This window comes from Camelus bactrianus, chromosome 3 (assembly GCF_048773025.1).
Source record: "Camelus bactrianus isolate YW-2024 breed Bactrian camel chromosome 3, ASM4877302v1, whole genome shotgun sequence".
Classification (NCBI taxonomy): Eukaryota; Metazoa; Chordata; class Mammalia; order Artiodactyla; family Camelidae; genus Camelus; species Camelus bactrianus.
In genome coordinates this window covers 58,159,332-58,181,070 of record NC_133541.1, presented here as the reverse complement: position 1 = coordinate 58,181,070, position 21,739 = coordinate 58,159,332, and the positions used below count along the sequence as shown (strand labels likewise).

Genomic DNA, 21,739 nt, shown 5'->3' with positions numbered 1-21,739 from the left:
CTTGTTTTGAAATCATTTTTATTGTTGCTGTTGTTTTTTGTTGGTGTGTCACTGTGTACAGTACCTTAACTCCTCCATAGCAGTATGCAGTGTTACTTTTCCATCAGCTTTGCATCCTTGTTCTCACTTCAAATTCCAAAGGAAGGTAGAAATTGAAGTTTAGAGGACTCAAGGAGGTAACAGGAGGTGAAGTTGCATGACCAATTGTCCTCTTTTTTGGGAGGGGGTGCTACTCCTTTCAAATTCTTGCCTTCAAGAATGTTTTCTTCAATTTCTCTATGTCTATGCTTCTGTCTCTCCCTACCTCCCCCTCTAAAAAAAAAAAAAAAAAAAAAAAAAAGACTTTTTCACTTTATTACCTGCAACTGCCAGAACTGAATCTATGTACGCCAAGCAAATATTCTAACTGAAAAACAGACGAAAAAGCACTATTGTAAGCCATGAGCTGTATTTTGGCTCATCCACTTTGACTGCAAAAGCTAGACCATTTGTATTGCTTTTGGCGGGTAGAGGGGAAATTTGACCTACCATAGTGATGCTTCAAGAATCTCTCCTTGCCTTCTGTCTTATTGCATGGTTCCCAAACTCACCCTACTATTTATTTGAAACAGATATCCTGCTTAATGAGATTCATGTCTCCCACTCGCTTGCCCCATGCGGTCACCTTTTTTTGCCCACGTGAACAGATGAGCCCACAACACTCTCTTCCAAGCCTAGAACCAACTAAAGTGCATACAGAGCAGCAGCGGAGCAGCCCTGTCCTAGCTTAAAGGTTGGCTGCTGACTAAGTTGCCTTTCCTGAGAATCCAGGACAGTTCACTTTGCAGGGTTCTGTCCTCTCAAGAAGCTTCGTGCCCCAAGAGTCACTTTTCATGATCTCTTAACTTCTTTTCCTGGCTAGACTGAGAATGGAACTTGAGGGGATTCCGTAACGTGGTTAATTATAATCAGTGCTGGAAAACAAGAGTATATCAGACACCAAGGGTGCCTCTCTTAACCCCAGAGTCTCTGGCGTGTGTGGAGAAGGCAGGAGCGCTGTAGGAACTTCAGAGGCAGTGGCAGGTGCTAGGGTGTGGCTGCAGTTGTCTCCCTTTTCTTTTCCAGCAGAAGGAGCCACCTCTGAGAGGGAGAGGGAGAGAAAGGGAGAGAGAGGTGGGGAAGAAGAGGGGGAGATTGGTAGAGGGAATAGGAGGGAGGGGGCGCGGGGCGGGCGGGCGCCGGGGAGCGCGCCTGCGAGGCTCAGGCTCGCACGCACGCCGCCTCTGTTTGTACACAGTGCGCTGCCGGCTGCCGCCAGCTCGCTCCCGCCTGCTCACGCTTCATTGTTCTCTTAAGTCAGAAGCCCGGCAGCCGCGGCAGGGAGAGCGCAGCGCACGGTCTGCGGGTGACCCAGAGCCGCCGCGGGAGCCCGCGCCCCGCCCCGCCCGCCGTGCCTCGGCTGGGACCCACCCGCAGCGGAGGCTGAGCCCGCTGGCGGCTCCCTGGAGCTCGCCCACCTCCCGGCACCAGAGCGCTGGCAAAAGGGGAAGAGTCCTCTCTTTGGTCACCACTCTTTCTCGTCCACTCCAAGAATCTGTTCAAGGAAAAGCTGTAGGAAGAAGACATCTTCTTGAATCCTCTGTCAGGGGCGGGGTCTGCCTGAGCTGCGGTGCCACCTCAGCGACACTACCCCCTGCTGCGACCCCTGACCAGCGGGGTCAAGTCCCGGAGACGGGATCATGAAGCGCTCGGTGGCCGCTTGGCTCTTGGTCTGGCTCAGCCTCGGTGTCCCCCAGTTCTGCAAAGGTGAGGCAGCGGGGTCCGGGGCCGCTGGGCACGGGACAGGCGGGGAGTCCCTTGGGAGACGCTATTTAGAGGGCTGGAGGTGGTTTCCCCTACGCGCTGAGGGTGGTGAGCGCCGCAGGCGACGCACCTTGGGTACCCCCCAAAAAGTGCTCCGAAGTCAAGAGCGGAGTACGCGGGGCCGACTGGGGAAGAGGGTGCGTGATACCAGGATGAGATCGAGAGAAAAACCAGGGCACAGGGAAGGTGGGAGGGAAACCAAATTTTCTGCAGCTCACTTGGCCACCGGGTCTCCCTAAGAACGCTACCTGGGCAGTGTGGGCAATGCCGGCTACTGGCGCCAGGCGGGGCTTTCGCTGTGGAGCAAGGGAAGCGAGCATACCCCGGGTGTCGGTGGAGTAGTTGAAACCGCGAAGAGGCTGAAGAGCGGAAAAGCTGTCACCCCCTGGGGTGCAGTGCTACAGTGCTGGCAGGGCTGAGCAGTTGGCAAATCTGAACCTGGGCTGGGGGTTTTAGTCAGGGATGCGATGGAGACCGTTCTCACGCGTCAGTTCGGCTTTCTCCCGCCTCCCCGTACTGGACGCACAGTACAGCATCAGTATTAGAAAAAAAACAAGAACCTGCCTCTCTTCTAACCCAGGGGCCTAGAGCTTTGCTAAGTGCTCCCTGTGGTAGAAGCGTAACTCCTGTTAATAGAGAATCGTACATTGCAAGACATCCCTGGTGCCCCTGCCTCAAAGCGAAAAAGTTGTAAGAGTTGGTCTGGTGGTGCTTCCCATGACTTGCATGAAATAAACCAGTCTGTTAAAAAAAAAAAAAAAAAGAAAGAAAAGAAATGTAGGACTTCAATGAGTCCCCTGCTGAGTTGTATAGTCGACTTCCAGGTCTTTTGCGGAAGATGACTTGTCAGTACAAGCCTGGGTTGGCCCCGTCTCTGTTCAGGTCAGTGTTGAAGTTGTCTCCTGGAAAGGGCAGGGGGAGCGGCAGAGACTCTGGGGAGGCCGCTTCAGCAGACCTGCGCCCTTTCAGCGGCCGCATATCCAGGCAGCCTCTTCTAAGGGGTACGAGTATTTAAAAAAAAAAAAAAAAAAAAAAAACCTTCGCAGACTGCTTCAAGTGGAGAGCTGAGTGCACTACAGGATTTAAAATGCTGTGCCTCTGAAGGAGTGGAGTTGGATTTAAAAATGCATTGACTCAGATCCATTTGGGACTACGCACTGCGTGAATATTCTACACCATCCATCCATGTACCCAGCCATCTATTTGTTTCACAGGAAAATTATGAACTCTTGGGCTACCGTTTGCCCAAGAAGCCGGGTGTTCCTGGCCATCTGCCCTCGCTGCCCTGCCGGTAGCGATCCATGGCCGCGCCTTTCCTCAGTCTCCCTCCCTCTCTCCCCCAGAATGTGACTATTTTCCCCAGCATGTAGGGGTGTGTGTAGGTGTGTGCCTTGCTTGCGTTTGCAAAGTGCCCTTCCAGTTATCAGGCGGAGGCAGCCACTCCACTGAAGGTTAAGGAATGGTAATGGCTCTGTAGTTGCGCTGCCAGTCTCCCAGCGATACGAAGAAGACAGTGCTCTCACTATCTGTATTTCTCCTTTCTCATTTCCTGTCTGGATTCCTTCTGCGCTTTGATCCCTTAGCAGGAAGGGAAGGGGAGAACTGCAGGCACTCCCCTCTCCTCCTCCCTTGCCCGCCTCGGTTCCCACCCCAAACACGAAAACACACACTCACCCACTCACCCTCTCACACGTACCTACTCCATACCTCCACTGCCACCATCAGTCCCGGCTTGGAGGTAGAGGGCGAGGGAGGGGAGTGTGGAGGAGGAGAAAGTGCGTCTAGCGTGTGTGTGTGGTTGCAGGAACCCTGGGGCGCGGTGAGTCCCGGCTCCCTGCATCTTGACACTCTGCCTCCTGAAGATACCCACGCATAGGGCACAGTTTACTCTGCCAGACAAGCCAACCTTGGTGTTATATTTGGGCTCTCCATTCTGGCTCCTAGGCAATGTTCTGGCGCTGAGTACTCCACATTTTTCAGTAGATTACTCCCTAGTTTCCAGCTAGCCTATGGGGAGAGGGATAGAGGACTTTAGGCAAGAAATGGGCCATTTTTCTATGAGCTCTTTTTGTTAAACTTGCACCTTTTAAATTTATTCACCCTCAGCTCTGCGGAAAAGCAGAATGCAGCTTGCACGACAGCTCCAAACAATTAAACTTTGAGCAAACTTACTGAAGCCAGTATTAGGATGAGAATTTACCTCGCAGTGCCTCCCTCCTCCCCAGAAATCATTTATCTAGTGTATGCTTTTTAGAAATTGGTGTTTTCCTGTATGGGTTGCAGTATACATTAATTAATGCCTGGGATTTGATAAGGACATGTAATTCCTTTCATTAGTCGTTTTTATTTTAAAATTAAACCATTGGATCAGTCAGACTGAATATTTTATTAACTCTTAAATTATTCATCATTATGGGTTGCTCTAAAAAATCCAATAACATGCATACAATTGCAGCAAGCACGTGACATCTTATGCAATCTGTCCCTGTGCCTGCAGTTTGTGCCTGAAGTCTTTAAGCAAATGGCAATGTCTAAAAATGTCTAGATATGTCCTAAATACTATGAATCATTGGTATTTGCACTTCCTTTTTTAATCAATGGTGATTTTTAGTTAATTCTAGGTGGGAATCAATTAGTACCTGAACAGTCTCAGTCATGATAATAAGACCATGCTTTTATCATTAGTATAGCAATATTTATGTTGAAATATAACGGGCCTTTGTACTTCTAAAAATTTATTACACATTAGTGTCTTTATTACCTGATTTACAGGATCATTAATTTTATACCTTAAAAATAAGTTCAACTTCAGATTTCAGGTGAAACATTGAAAAATAATTTTAAAATATTGAATTAAAAATAATAAACTGGAGGCAAAGTGTCCTGCTCTAATAGTTTGAAACTAATACAAAACCCTGGCCATGCCACACACTGTCATGGTACAAAACACATTTTTTTTCCCCTGTGTTCCTGAAAAAGTTTTCCTAATTAGTCTTGAAATGTTTTCTTAGAATTGAAATACATTTTGTTTTAAATTTATATAGTTTGGGGAAAACATTTATAATAATGTAAATTAAGGGATATGAAAATTGAAATGGTCTATTCTCCCTTTTTTTTGATCTTGAATTTTTAAAGATCTTCAAAACCAGACAAATTTATTTTACTTCTGAACTCTTCTCTAAATTAAAACTCTATTGTATTTTTCTCAGATATCTTAAGATCAGTGTTCATATCAAACATGTATGCAGGATCTAGGGTATTTAATATTTTAATGAAGTTTACTCTTATTGCTAGATGTACAGAATTTTTCCTTCTCACAAAATGATAGGAATATAAACTAAAGGGATAAAATACATATGACTAAAATAGAAAAGCTTGATTACTCAGAACCATTATAAAATAAGTTTGATAGTTTTTAGACTCTAACAGTCCATACTCTTGATTTCACTGATATTAATTAAGATGAAAATTTTAATTAGGTAATTTATTTTTAAAACTTTTCCTCTTTTGAAGGGTTTTGAATAATGGAATAGACTGTGTATGTTATCATTTGTGTACACTTTTAAGAACCTGCCTGATTTGAGAGTTTTGTAAAGGCTAAGTAATTCTGATATCTGTTGCTTACTAAACACGCTCGCAAGGCACAGTAGCTTTAAGTATGATTTTATGATGATGTAGTTTCATTATATCCTTGCCAAAGACACCCACAAAAAACCATGTGGGTTTCAGAACTCAGTTCAAATCAGAGTAAAGCACAATGAGTAGGTACCGAGAAACAACTAACAAATTTTGCAAATATGTAATTAATGGTATGGCTTCTCTCATAACTAGTCAATTTACTCTTCTGAGTTATATGAATTTGAGCTTATTTCCTAGTAGTTTGCACACTGACGTGATTATGGGGAAAAAAATCATGGAAACCCAAAGCCAAGCCACTCCTATTACTCAGTTCCTACCTGTGTTTTAAGGAAGATGCTTAGTGTATTTTGCTTTTGTTTTTAAAATTATAACCCATGAAATGATTATAATATCTTTTCGTTAATTGAAGCAAACACTTAAATATTAAGAGTCAAGTGGTTGACCGCATGAAGTGGATTATTGAAAATTTTCTCGTGGTTGTGTGATAATGCTAGAAATGAAGTACTATAAATACTTAAACTGAATGAAGTACCACTTAATTATTACTGAAAATATCTCTAAAAAGTCTTTGACTTGGGGAAATTGTTGGAAGGAAAAATAGACTGGAATCAACTATGCCCTTGCCAGCAGGTGTCAGGATAATAAATGGAGATCTTTTAAAGGGAAGATGGGGAGTGGGGGAGCGGTGGGAATAAACTAGTAAATGCTAATCTGCAAATCCACAAAAAGTGACTTTTTACTCTATGTGAAACATGTATCTAGTTAAGCTTTCAGTGCTCCCCAGAGAAGAAAGGGGACGGGTCATTGCAAGGACCTACTGCGTGTACCATAGGATTATAACTTGGTTGCAGAATGCAAGTGCATGTCTAGGTTGAACCATTATTTTTCAGAGATCTCCTGAAAACCTTCCAAGGAAATGCACAGAGAGCTCTGTGGTGCTTGTACTAAAACAATTATTACTGAAACGTTTGGCATACTTTTAAGCTTACTCTCCATAACAACTGCAAGTTTTATAAATAGAAGTTCTGTTATATTGACTTCCATGGATGTATATTCAACTATGTATTTGTACATATCTGTATTACTGGTAAGAGACAACCTTGCTTATCCTTTGCTATCACAATGGTAAGGTGTATGTATCCTTGGAAGTTTCTATGTAACATAAATCATGTGGCAAAAAAGACTAAATGACATGATAAAGTTCTGTCATTACCCATTTCAGCCAGTTACTAATCCTTATATATGTGCCTGTTGTGTTTCAATAGTTGTCAGTGACTTGACATCATTTATTTGTTTCTAGTTGATCCTTATCTGTTAAGTTGCAGATTAATTCTAGCATCTGCTGTTATATTTCTCTTAAAATAGCATTACTGATTCACTGTTACACCATTTCTACAAGTTCTCTCGGTTTTTTATAAAGTCACAGACACCATGCCAAACAGTCTGTCTCCAGTGGCATCCTATCTGTGTCAGAGTCCCCCTTAAGTAACTACCCCCAACACACAATGTTTCTTTGCTGGATAGCAACTAGGGCGCAGCATCTACTATAAAATCCTGTTATCATTATCAAAAGGTTGCAAATCTCCAAAACATTGTGGAATTTGCAGTTTATTTTCTTGTGAGGAAAAAACAAGAGAAAATGATAATGTGAAGCCTCTACTGCTAAATCTTGAGGTTTAAAACATAAATGGAAATAAATTAGGATCTGAATTATGGAACAGTTCAAGATTTTATACCTTGATTTGATCACAGAGTCGTGCCTAAAACTATCAACTGGGCAATAATTTATATCCACCCCGCCCCCTCCTTGTAGAAAAGCCTCTTTCTTTGCCTGGAGCACAGAATTGAGAATCTGGGAGAAAACATCAAAAACTCCTGACCACCTAGAATAGATACTACATTTAGGCCTTAAAGCATATAGTAAAGTCTATTTCTCTTGGTTTTTAAGTTCCTGGACTCTCTATAAATGGATCCAGAAAATGAAAGGTGTATGACGGAACAAGTAGGCTTAATCAGAGCAATAAAATATGGCAGCTGTTAGACAAAGAGAAGATTGAAAAAGCATCCACACAAGCAGTGCTAGCTAACATTGTAAAAAATTAGGGACACTTACTGGGGGTGGGGAGAGGGGCTAAGTTGAAAGGCCAGAAGGTATTTCCTTGTAGGAGAATATTACAATAATTGATGTCAGTATTGGTTTTGCATGCTAGACAAAGACCCACTGCAATATGTTTGACATTTGGGGTACAAAGGCAGTGAAATGTATGCATGGAAGAGATTTTGTCAAAAATGTTTAAGCTTGAAAATCTGCTTAAAGGTCAAAGAGCAGATTTCTGAGGAATATGCTTGTTTGAAACTTTATTTTCCCATCATTCTAGAGAAGATGTTATTATATATATTTTATTGATTTTTTTCCCTCAAGTAATGAAATGAAGATATGTATTACAAAACAAAGGACTCAATTTTATAGAAAAGTAGACTTCGGAATGCAGATAAGACGTCCTGCAATTATTTGGTTATATTTTAGGAGAAAATGACCTCTTATTTTGTTTTAAAAATGTGTTATTATGGTGTTAGTAACTGTAAGATTTGTTCAACAGACGATTTAACAGTGCGTGAAGTAGAATGGAGGATTTAAGTACAAGAATGCAAGTGAAGGCTTTCTAAGTACTAAAGCACTTTTGAACGTGATTGTTACTATGGAGAAAGAAGATTGACTAGATCTTAGCTTTACTTTTTCTGTTTTTGCAAACAGGTCTGTATCAAATTGATCCATCTCTCTTGAAAATAGTTTAATAAGTGTTCTAGTCCATAAGTAGGAAGGCCAAGGTTTTAATCTCTTGTCAAATGATTTTGTGCTTGATTTGAAGGTAATCTCTAAATGGGTTAGGGCACCATGCATTCTTGAAGGTTTATGCCTGGTATTTGATAAAGGCATTTATTTTGGGAATGCACCATAATCCTCTTAAGTCTCTTCTTGTACTGAGGTCAGAATGACCATTTACATTTTACTGCCACTGGAGATTATATGAAGACAGTCCTGGTCAAATTGTTCATGACTCCTGAGCAGAAAAGACTAGAACAGTGAAGTGGGAACATTGGAGCATGTTTCATTTGCAATAAGTTGACGAATCCCTCCCAGTAATGTAGAGCAGTCTCCCAGTTCTAGGCATCAGTCTTTTATCTGTGCTCACATCTTTGATGTCCTTCTCCGCTCATATAATTGAACTCTTAATTTCATTCACACTATTTTTTCCTGTTTGTTTATTCATCTTTTTTTCTTTCTATAGTTTAACTTTTGTACTGTTAACACTCACTTTTTCGAAATACTGTCTATAGGCAAACAAAACGCAAATTACCATTTAAAATGCTTTAATATTTATTTATAAGTTCTAGAGTAATATTTTGTGCTTCCTGCAGAACCAGGGCTTAGAACAGTGCTAGGCAAAACAATCAACACGACTGAACAGCAACAAAACTGAAATACTCAATATGTATTGAAATGAATGAAACTGTCCCCTCAGCACACCCGCTCATCAGTGTGTCATAAGGAGTACCTGCATATTTTCGACAGCAGTATGTCTTTTATAGAAAAGATAAGTCAAAAGTAGTTTGAAGAACCTTAAAAGATTTGTTTCGCACTTTGTTTTATAAACTTTTTTTTTACAGTCTGTGTTGTAAAAATGAGCCTACTTTGAAAATACTTCTCAATACTCCTGCAAGAGCATTATTAAATATGTGGTATTAATGGACATTCATGATATGAAGTGCTATCTATCTTTGTTATGCATCTTCAGTTAGAAGAAAAGCTACTGCTAAGTGATAGATTTCTTAGATACAAGGATCTGACATTTCCAGCTAACTTTAATTCTGACCTGGAAACAATAATTTTCAGACATCAGTTTGTTTTTCCTTACTTTTCTTTTCTTAGGAACTGCCATGATGTCACTTTAAGCATCTTGGTAGGCAAGTTAACAAGGGGCATTCATTTTAATATCTTTCTTAAGTATAGTTAGTAAGTCTAATATTCATTTAGTGCATGCTGTGTGTTCCCCTGTTCTGAAAACCATCTTGATTCTCACAATAATTTTGTGAGGCAGGTACTGTTGTTATTTACATATGGATAAAAAAACAGATACAGAGAGGCTGAATAATTTCCCAAACAAATAGTCTACTAAGTAGCTTGTTAGAAATACAACCCAGTTTAAATCTAAAGTCTTCTCTCTTAACTACTAAACTAGGCTGTATTTTGGTGAGTTACACATCCGGTATATATGTCACAGGGACATTTTGTTAAATGATTTTCTGATTTGTAAAACACACATGTCATATCTTACTACTATTTAACTGATAGATATTTTGGGAGGGGTAAATTCTATTTATTCTCTTGGGGTATTTTAAAAATTTTCAAATTTAAGTTGGCTCAGTGTCATGCCTCTTTTCTTTTCACATTCGAAAATCAAGGTTGGAGTATGCTGTTTGGACAGAAGGAATTACTGTGTCTTCCAGAATAATGCATTGGTAGTAAGAATAGTGAAGACAGGAAAAAGAGGAGGAGCATTTGGGAAGTGATTCAAAGTGCATGTTCTTCGAAATCTTTCAGTTTTATTTCAACATGACTTTTATATTTTGTTTTTGTAGGGTTCCACTGCTCCATTGTTATTCAGTATGATATTTAAGAGCATACTTTCTCTGTAATTTTCAGATACGTATTGTAGGACAAAGTGATTTTAAAGGTTAGCAGATACATACTGTAGGACATTGTGATTTTAAAGGTTAACAAGGTTTTTATTTCTGCTAGTTTAATGAAGGTATTTTATTTGCCTTACATCCCATCTTCATTTAATTTTATTTCTATGTAATGTCATTCAGAAATTTTAGCCAAAGAAGGATACCAAATGGTCTCAAATCACATCAGCTAGAAAATTAAATTTTCTGGTTTCTTTTAAAAATCATTTAACCAAAATATGGTTTGTTTTTAAAAACTAGATTTAGATTAACTTTAAATATTTTACAAAACAATGAGAATTACACCATCTGAGATCATCTTGTCAGTATCTTCTTCTGTACAGCTGTATAATATTTAATAGTTTAAAGGGACCTCCACATGCTTCATTACATTTATTCCACAATAACAGTGATAAAATATTTCATAAGCATTTCCCTTGTCTGTTCTACGGAACATAAGCAGAGAAGGCATTCTTAATATTGTTTAACAGATAAGGAACCTGAGGTTCAAAAAAAGTCAGATCACCTGTAATTCAGCATGACCTGTAATTCAAGCAACCAGTGACACAGTTTGAACTTGACTCTATGTGTTCTGATTCCAACTTACTTTATACTCTTTTCTGCTACAGCACTTTACTTGAGGTAATTATAGTTGTGCTTTTTTCTCAGTTCTTGGATTCACAAGATGAGAACGAGGAGTGGATGTACTACTTGCTTTTTCAGAAATTACTCTGCCTCTCAGTACAGTATTAACACTTAATTGCCATCAGCATATCATACTCCCTTTCCTCTTTGGAGCCAGTTACTAACCATCACAATATCCTGAGCTTCCTCAAAGGCTTTAGAACCCTGTTTCTTCTCTATTAGTTGTTCCCTTAAAAACTTGCGACCCGTTTAACATTCTGGTGTTAAACTTGCTGAAAGTTACCAACACTAATGATCTCATCTCCATTTTTAGCTACCTACTGACAATGCTGTTCATTAGACTTTCTCATCATGTGATTTATTCAGTTACCAGTTACCAGATCTCTGACTGTCCATCTCTTACCAAAATTTTCTGTCTTTCTACCTCTCCTTGCCCTTCATTCCCCATGAACCCACTCTTGTCATTGCTCTAATTTTCAGTAGTCTCTCTCTCTTCTTTCCCAGCCTGGTCTCTCTGTTTATCCATTTCAAGAGGTATTCAAACATTTGTGAATTTCTCAGCCCAGATGCTTTCATCATTTTTTCTTCATTATGTCCCAGACTAAGGTAATTTCCAAAGTCCCTTTACTACCCCTGGCACTGAGAAAACTGGAGTTCTGTCAAAGGGTGATAGGATCCAGTAGAAATCCTGGTGGATCTGAAAGGTTGAGTTGTGGATCTTAAAGGGAATGAGTAAGAAATAGAGAAAGTGATGGTGTGAGGAGTAAGATTATGTGGGCATTTGCAGTAATTACGCTGTAATTCTAACTATGATCAGTATAAATTTGGGAGTATGGCCGTAGGAGTTATGATTGAGGGAGGGCAGAAGGCAAGCTCGTTGGAAGAAAAGAGTGAAGGCGTGAATGGTTGGGTGTTGAAAATCCCCCATGTAGGTATTGAAATCACCCAGAAATTATAGCAGGAGAAATATTGGAGAGAATGACAGTGAACCAGGAACAGAAATCTTCGAGGAATGAGGGGGTATGGTATAGAAATCAGGAAATAGGTGTAGTAAGGGGATAGGAGTGGGGAACAGAGATCAATGGCATGAAATTAAAACTGGGGTAATATTTTTGTTTCTTTTTGAGAGGAAAGAAAGAATATTCAGGAAGTTGCACTGAGGAACAAGAGGGACTCCTGCCTACCTCATGTCTAAAGCTATGGGAGAGAAAACAGTATCCAGTTAAGAGGGCTGCAGGGTAAACAGTGACTCAGAGGAGAGCTGATTTTGTCTAGAGCAGAAAGGCAGACTTACAAGAGCCTAGTCCCAGGTGCCATGCTCTTTGACAGTGCTCATCCTACAGCTGTTGACACATTGAGCTCATTGTAATAACTGATACATCTCACGAAGAGCTATGCTTTTAAGCACATAAAATATTCACATGCGACAGCTCTTTTAAACCTCCCAACCACCTAGGGGGTTATTACCATCCCCATTGACAGATGAAGATACAGACTGAGTAGGGTAAGTGATCAGCTCTCAAAACTAGGTGTTATAGACCCAAGTCTAGGACTCATTTTTCACTCTAGCACAATTACAGAGAAAAGCCTTACATCCAAGGAAGGACCCCTTCTGAATTTAAAGCACAGCTGGAGGAATAGGAAGATTTCTGCAGTTATGCCCTGACCTACTTTGTCCCGCTCAGATGGGCCTCTGTATTTTGAGGTCTGCATAGTTTTGGTTACTGGGAATGTCTGTGTCTCTGTGGTGGCCTTAATCCTCACCCACCTTGGATTATTTGTCCAGTGGTTCTTCCTGGAAAACAGCATTATTACTATGGGAAATTTATTTTCCTTTTTAACTGCTTATAATTGTGCAACCTTATATGCAAAGAATTCTTTTTCCTCAAATTTACATGTTTCAAGTATTTGTAAACCATAATGTTCCTTTAGTTTCTGACATTCTAAAGTCGTACGTAGTTTTTCCTTTAATCTGTCCTTGTAAGCCAATCCTTTCATCATTTTAGTTGTTTCATTTGGAATCTGTCCAAGTAGCCTACATAATTATGCAACAGGCTTGCCAAAAACTCAGCAGAGAATTCCAAGGATGTGCTTCCCTAAAATAATTCCACACACATTAGTCTGTACTTTTAAATTTTGCAAATACATTTTTAATTTTTAATCTATTGTTTTGCTAGGTTTTTTTCCCTATCAGACTTTTCCAAGTAATACTTATCTATGTCCTTTTTTCCCCATCGCTTTGTTTTGCATTAGCCTTCACTGGAGTTTTAATTTATTTTTCATTCTCTATCTAGCATGATGATCGTTAGTACAATATGATGTATTCTCAGCCCACAGAATCTCAGAATAACCTAATTTATTTCCTGAAAATTATATTATTCTGCTATTTATTGCTATTTTTATATCACATACATATCAGCTAAATAATAATGAAATATACAAATTCCTATCCTTAGCTTTTTTTTTTGCATATTTATTCCTTTCAGGTCTTTGAAGTATTCATTATCTTCTTGAAACTATCATCTGTCTCTATTTCCATATTTTTCCTATGTCTATATTTATTTCTAGCTATCTCCTTCTGTGTGTTGCCATTTTTTGCTCCCAGCTCTTTCCTCAGCTTAAACTGCACATCAGAGAATCTCTCTGATTACCTTCTCCAAGTAGCTGAGGATTTAACACACACACACACACACACACACACACACACACACGCAATATACCTCTGTCATTAGTCTCTATCATTCTGTCCTTTTTGAAAATTACGGCATTTAAAATCGTTATCATAATCATAATCACTTGTTTATTTACTTTCTGTCCTGTTTCCAGTGTATTGCAAGTTCCATGTGGACAGGAAAAACATCTATTTTGTTCCCTAATGTGTAAATCCAGCTCCAAATATGATGCCTTGTTACAGTAGGTACCCAGTTAATATTTGTTGGCTGAATTTATGCGTGCTTGAATGAGTGAAAAACATGAATGAAAAACAACTCTGCTGGTATATAAATCTTTCTCTGGTTAAAAAAAAAAATGTTCGTTTGCTAGACCTGTTAACTCATTTAATAAATTCTTCTCTGCTTGACACACTGATGCACTGACGTGTGATTTATGGCACAAGTGATACACTTTTAGAAAGCAATAAATACTTAAGTGGTGGCAAACTCTAAGAGCTGACTAAATAAATTACCTACTTGTTTCCATAGCTGTCTAATTTATGAACACTTTAAAATTGTAATTTGGATTTTACCTTAAATTACCAAATTGCAATAAAATAGTTCCAATTGTATATGGAGAATAGACAGATTCAGACAGCTGTCGTTTTATTATCAAGAGTTGGCAAGAAAAGTATGTGAAACAAATTCAAAGTGCTTGGTGGAGTTTTAATTGTCAGGTGGAGGAGCTGCAAGGTAGCCCTTTGGTCTGCTAATTGCCCCAGTGCCCTGGCGATCGCTCGCATGATCTCCACCAGCGATAACTTTCCTCCAACCGTAACTTTGTTCCCTCCTCCCACCACGCAGTCACACCTGATGAGCCCAGATGTACTTGCCAGAGGGAAAAGGACAGCACCTGGGTGCTGTATCAACACAAGCCAAGAGCCTTCCTGAATCAGCTCTGTTTAGAGTTGTTTGCATGATGACCATCTTTATGTCACAGCAAACTGCTCTTCATTCCTCTTTGGGCAACTTTATTTCTGTCTTTCTTAAATGCCTCAGTAGTTCTAAAACAATCTGTACGCTTGTGACCCCTGTAATTGTGTAATTTCCACTCCTTTTCTGAAAGCTGTGAAAGGGACATGTCTTTTAAAAGGTATACACAGCAAAGGATTATGTATAGTAAAAACTGTAAAATCTAATGCTTTGCTCCTTTTTATGTGATAAGAAAGAAACTTTTTTTTGGAGGGGGAGTGAATTCCTCATCTTTGTTTTGAAGTTTTAATTATTTTTGAACCTATAGCCACTCATTCAAGAAGAGTTGTAACTGGTGATATTTTGGTGTCTACATTATTAGACTTGTTTCAATAAATAAATATCTCAAAGTAATGTTTTTATCCATAAAAGGGATCATACCAGCTAGTTTTATAATCCATTCAACAGCTTTTTATTTAGTAGAGACAGATGCCAAGAACTGCTCTAGGTTTTGTAATGAAAACAATGAACAAAATGAACAAAAATCCTTGCTCATATAGCGCTTTCATTCTAGTAAAGGGAAACAGAATAACCTAAGGTAATTGTCTTGTCGGTTAAGAGGAGGGTATAAGGATTTCAGGAGTGGATTTCATTTTTATGTAGGGTGCTTAAGTCAAGCGTGACTGTTCAAAAACTTGAAGAAAGTGAGTTGTGTTGCAAGTATATTGTCTCAAGTTTCATTTGTCTTTATATGTATTAGGTTTATTATGCAACAATTAAAATAAATTTATTTTGTAAAATATGTCCATATTTTCTCTTACGAATTCTGCTTTTAGCATCACATTTAAGTACATAATAATTGCTCTTCTTTTTCCCACAAAATATGCCCCAACACAGCTTCCAACAACTGTTAGGGTATGAAGCATGTATCATATACTAAATTCTAGGAAATATTTGCATCAGCTCAGATTCCTACTGATCTGCTTCTTTATTAGTGTGACAGTAGCACATGGATTTAATTATTGTAACTTATGTTTGTGCCATTATGTATAATTATTAAGAAATACATCTGAATTCATATGGTGAATACTTTAAATGTAGAATGTATTCAGATCAAAAAGTATAAGTAAAATGGTTGCTAAAAATAATTTCTATATAGTCTTTGGGAAGTGGTATAGATCAATTTGACATAACTTTTTTTCTTAAGTATAATTGCTTTACAATGTTGTGTTAGATTCTGGCATACAGTATAGTGATCCAGTTATACATATACATACACACACATATTCTTTTTCATTATAGATTGTTATATTAAATATAGTTCCCTTGCTATACCATAGAACATTGTTGTTTATTTTATATGTAGTAGTTTATATCTGCTAACCCCAAACTCCTAATGTATCCTCCACCTTTCCCCTTTGGTAACCATAAGTTGGTTTTCCATGTCTGTAAGCCTGTTTTTTTTGGAAATGTTTCTTTCTTTCTCTCTTTTTTTTTTTTTTCTTTGATTCTCCGTATAAATGATATCATGTGGTATTTGTCTTTCTGTCTGACTTACTTCATTTAGTATGATAATGTCTGGGTCCATCCATGTTGCTGCAAATGACATTATTTTATTCATTTTTATATGAGTAGTATTCCATTGTGTATATATACCACAATCCCTTTATTCAACCATCTGTCAGTGTACATTTAGATTGCTTCCACATCTTGGCTATTGTGAATAGCGCTGCTATAAATATTGGGGTGCATGTATCTTATTGAATTGGAGTTTTCTCCAGATACATGCCCAGGAGTAGGATTGCTGGATCATATGGTAACTCATATTTTTAGTTTTTTAAGGAATCGCCATACTATTTTCCATAGTGTCTGCACCAAATTAACACTGCACCAACAGTGTAGGAGGTTTCCCTTTTCTCCACACCCTCTCAGCATTTATCATTTATGAACGTTTTAGTGATGGCCATTTTGACAGGTATGAGGTGATACCTCATTGTTTTGATTTGCATTTCCCTGATAATTAGCAATGTTGAGCATCTTTTCATGTACCTGTTGGCCATATGTATGTCTTCATTGGAGAAATGTCTGTTTAGGTCTTCTCCCTATTTTTTGATTGGGTTCTTTGTTTTTCTGTTATTGAGTTATATAAGCTATTTTTATATTCTGGAAGTTAAGCCCTGTCAGTTGCATTGTTTGCAAATACTTTCTCCCATTCTGTAGGTTGTCTTTTCATTTTGTTTATAGTTTCCTTTGCTGTGCAAAAGCTTTAAGTTTAATTAGGTCCCATTTGTTTATTTTTGAAGTAACATTTCTTGATAATTTTAAAGAGATTATTTTGTTTTATATTCCCCATAATTCAAGTACCTTGAATGTTTAAAATGCTATTACCAATAACAGCTGCATAGTAAACTAATGTAGGGTTGGAGGTTTCAGTTTTCTGATTTAACTCTAATTGGAAATATGTTATAAATTAAGTCAATTGACTTTAGAATAATAAGAAGCATAAAGAACTCCTCCAAATTGTTTGTGAAGGCAATTACTAGGAGCAAAGCCTAAAATCTGAGCCCACCAATTGGAGCATACAAAGTTTAACAGTGACTTCTTGGGCTCGTTATGTCGGTATATCAGTCTGAAAGTATGCATTTCTACGTGTAACTGCATTATAGAAATCTTCATATTTAGATCATTTGGCAATAAAAACCAGCACTCCATAACAGCTAATATGATGAAATCATACTTATTATAATCATACAGTGTAGTTTGAATCAACCTTTTTTTTTTTTTTTGATTCAAGAAATCGTAGGAACACAGTGACTATGAGGAAGATACAATTTAACAATTTAGAACTTATTCAGATGGTTCAGTGGTTCCCTGACTCTTACAAAAGGAAATTAAAGCAAAATGAATTGATGAATAATTTGGTTGCACTTCAGGAAGTTAAACACTATTGTTTCTTTTGTTAGAGTAGTGACCAAGGTGTGCAGTAAAGCAAAAATACATTTTTGTTAAGTGCTTTTAAAGCTGGTAATCCAGAAATTAAAATGGAAACCAGTTCAGGAAACCTATTAATACATGTTTATAGTTAAAACTTAGTTCTGTTGGCATTACTGCTCATTTGAGAAGTTGGTTTATAGGTATTTTACATTAAGTTCATTTTGTTGTGTATCTGCATAAGCTTGTTATTACAGGGTGCTGTCACTCAGACTGTCACAGTGAAACAACATTCAGAAAACTCTTGTGTAGCCAGAGTATTTATGACCTCCAATTTAGGTTATTAGTCTTATGCTGAGGTGGTCAATGTTGATTTTTGGGGTTTATGAAAATTGCTGATATATTTGCAGTGACAAAATGGTACCATAAATTTTAGAGGCATTTTGTTATTCAAGAAAAGCCAAACAATCTTAAGTGTATAGTTTAATGAGTTTTCAAAATTGTATATGCCCATCTAGTCACTACCCAAAACAAGATATAGAACATTTCCATAATCCTATAAAATTTGCCCGTGCTATTTCCAGTCAAATCCTATCCCTCCTCTCTCCATTATGTTTTTTGATTTCTGTTGCCATAGATTAATGATTAATTTTGTTTGTATTTGGACATCATATCATTGTTATGATAGTGTGAGTGTGTGTGTGTGTGTGTGTGTGTGTGTATTTTAGTCTGGCATCATTCGCTCAGCATGACTATCTTCGTATTCTTGTTGCATATATCTTGAGGGCATTCCTTTTTATTCTTGAATAATATTTCATATAAATATGCTACAATTTGTTTATTCTGTATTGATGAACAAGTAGCTTGTTTCTGGGTTTTAGCTATTCTAAATAAGGATAATCTGAAAAATCTTATAGAAGTTTTTATTTTGTAGACGTATGGTTTCATTTCTCTTGGCTAAATACCTAGGAATGAAATTGCTAAGTCATGGGTAGATATATGTTAACTTGCTGAAAAAGTACTCAACAGATCTCCAAAGTGATTGTATAATTTCACTCTCCCAACAGTTACGTGTAAGGGGTCCAGTCGTTCCATATCCTTAACAAAATTTGTCACTGCAGCTGATGCTTGAACAATGAAGGAGATAAGGTCACTAAGTGTCCACTAAAAGTGGACCTGAACTTTTAAACCCCCGTTGTTCAAGGGTCAACTGTATTAGTCTTTTGATTGTAGCCATTCTAGTTCATATGAAGTGGTATCTCACTGTATTTTAATTTGTGCTTCCTAATGACTAAGAATTGAAGAACTTTTTATGAGTTTATTGACATTCGTATATCTTTTGTGAAGTATCCAGTCTTTTGCAAAGAATACTTCTTGTTGTTGTTTGGGTACTGAAAGTTGACTTGTAGGGGTTCTTTATAAATCCTGGATATGAGTACTTTGCCAGATACATACTGCAAATACTTCTCCTAGTCTGTGGCTTGATATCCAGCTTCTTAAAGGTTTCTTTTGTTGTGGAACTTAGTAATTTTGATGAAATGCATTTTATTGACATTTTTCTTTTAGAGTAAGTATTTCTAATATCCTGAAAGGTATTCGCCTGGCCCATTGTCACAAATATATTGTCTTATTTCCTCTAGAAATTTCATATTTCTGGTTTTTACTTTTAGTTTTATGACTCTTCTTAAATTAACGTATGTGTCACGAGGTACAGGCTGAGATTTATTTCTTCCATAGGAAGATTCAGTTATTTCAGCTCCATTTGTTGGAAAGACTGCTTTCTTCATTGAATTGACCTGCCACCTTGGTTGTGTCAATTCTGTCTTTAATCCCTTTATCTTTACACCAATATCAGGGTGCCTTGATTTTTTTAGGTTTATAATTAAGCTTGAAATTATGTAATGTAATTCTTCTAAATTCTATCTGTATCGTTTGTATCTTCATACAAATTTTGGAATTAACTTGTCAATTTTTTTTTGAAGTCCTGCTGGAATTTTGATTAAAATGGCATTATATTTATAGATCACCTGGTGGGGAGTGGCTGTATTAACAATATTATATCTTCCAGTTGATTAAGATCTTATATCTGTTCATTTATATGTCCATATGGATCCATATTTAACAGAAGTACCAATTCCTTTTATTTCTGTAGGGTTTTATAAAATATAAAGCATTTTCACATTGATTATCTCATTACTCATACTTTATCTTTTTTTGTATATATACTTTTATTGAAGTATAGTCATATTACAATGTTGTGTCAGTTTCTGGTGTACAGCATAATGCTTCAGTCATACATGAACATACATATATTCGTTTTCATATTCTTTGTCACCATAAGTTACTACAAGATATTGAATATAGTTCCCTGTGCTATACAGTATAAACTTGTTGTTTATCTATTTTATGTATATTAGTATCTGCAGATCTCGAACTCCCAATTTATCCCTTCCCACCCCTTTCCTCTCTGGTAACCATAAGCTTGTTTCCTATGTCTATGAGTCAGTTTCTGTTTTGTAAATAAGTTTGTGGGTTTTTTTTAATTCCACATATGAATGATATCATATGGTATTTTTCTTTCTCTTTCTGGCTTACTTCACTTAGCATAATGATCTCCACTTTATCTCATTTTAAAGCAGGAATTAAGTGTAAACAGTGGAGATCATTTAGTACCATAAGGCTTCATAGTGCTTACAAAAGCACTTTGCATGTAGGAGATACTTGATGGACAAGTTGAATTCCCAGGAGACCATTTTGTTAATACTTTTATAATATGACAATGCTGTTAGAAAACAAAAATCAACATTACAAATAATGAAATTTTTTAAACTGAAGTGTATAAATACCCAAGTTTCGAGAAAAATAAACAGATTCATAGCATCAGGCCTATTAAAAGCTGAAATAACAAAATCTTTAAAACACTGGAAATTACTTAATGGACTCAGAGAAATTTAGAATACCTGTGATCATTTTATTCTCCTAGAAATAAAGATTACACTTTAGCCTCCTTAGGTAAGTGCTCTTCCATTTATAAAGATAATGGTAGGTAGAATTCTTTCTAGCTTTTTACAGAATAGTCAGGCTCCCGAGGCAGGAAGACATGTACAGGGGCTTCATCTGGCTTTAGAAGCTTAACAGTTGTGTGAGTGAGTGTGTGTGTGCGTGTGTGTGTGTTGATGACCTTATCCCAAAAGAGTGTTATCACCAGAATGCTTTTGCTTTGACTGAATCTCTTGAATCAAGTCCAAGCTAATGTGATTTTCTTTTAAACACTTTAAGAAAAAAACATGAATTGTCTGTCTTTTCTGTTACCACTTGTTTTGCAGAATTGACTTAGGAAAGTGGACAGCTATACTAAAAGCAAGATATATGCTTTTGAGCCACTCATTGCTGGCACTTTTCCAGTACATTCAGAAATATTTAATGTGTGAATATGGTGCCTAGAACATTTTAGGGAAAAAAAAAACATTCCTAGGAGAACCTTGCTATATAATTGTAAGCCACTCCCCAAGTAAATTATTTTTTTGCTGCTTTATGTGATAATTAAACTCTAGATTGAGTTATTGGAAAAGGGATTGCATTCTTCTTGCTTGAGAGGCAATTATTAGCAATATATTTATATTAATTCTCCTCCCATGATTTAGTTATATCACATATTATTATAGTGAAATGAAATAAAAATTTTCTAAAAGACTACTTTTTCCCATGCTGATTTGTGGTAAGATTTCATAGATCTATACTAAGCATTGCTTTGAAATTTGCTTAGGTCTCTTTCCTTTCGGTGTTTACTGAGGTTCTCATTTAGATAATTACCATTCTGGAGGTTATAACCTGCACAAGTGATGGCATTACTTATTCCTTCTTTACTAATTTAATAGGAAATGACTGATAAAGGGCATTCGATTTATCTACTCACTTCGTATTAAGAGATGTTTAGGGGGTAGTGAATTTATTCCCAGGCTTTAAACACCTTGGCCTTTAATTTGTCAAACTTCAGTCTTTAAGTAAATTAGCTGGGTTCCTCCTGAATTAATTGAATTCAGAGAAGGCTGTACAAATAGTTGTTCCTATATTTTCTCACACTTCAGTAAGGTCCACACTGTTGGAAAGCAATTAGATTTCAGATTACTCACTTACCCCTGAAACACCTGTTCTTTGACCACATAAAATCTCCCCTTTTTCCTTGTATTAACCCTCCTCATGCCTTCCCTTTCTTTTCTATTCAGCTTTTATCATTTTGCCCCTGACGTTAGCCACTCCCTTGTGAATCTTCACCTCCCCGAGACCTTGAGCTGTTTTCACTTGGTGTTCATTCAGGCTTAGATGATAGT

The 21,739-nt window shown here is 37.6% G+C and overlaps 1 protein-coding gene across 2 annotated transcripts in view; it reads left to right on the top strand.

Moving 5' to 3' along the window:
- The first annotated feature begins 1,195 nt into the window (after positions 1–1,195).
- EDIL3 (EGF like repeats and discoidin domains 3) overlaps positions 1,196–21,739 on the top strand; it is a 392,867-nt gene continuing 372,323 nt past the window's right edge. The window contains exon 1 of one of the 2 annotated variants that reach the window (XM_074360330.1): positions 1,196–1,785. In XM_074360330.1, the coding sequence (XP_074216431.1) occupies positions 1,719–1,785 (67 nt within the window). In that variant the 5' untranslated portion in view covers positions 1,196–1,718. The remainder of the gene's footprint in view (positions 1,786–21,739) is intronic. The other variant, XM_074360331.1, reaches the window with a different exon arrangement.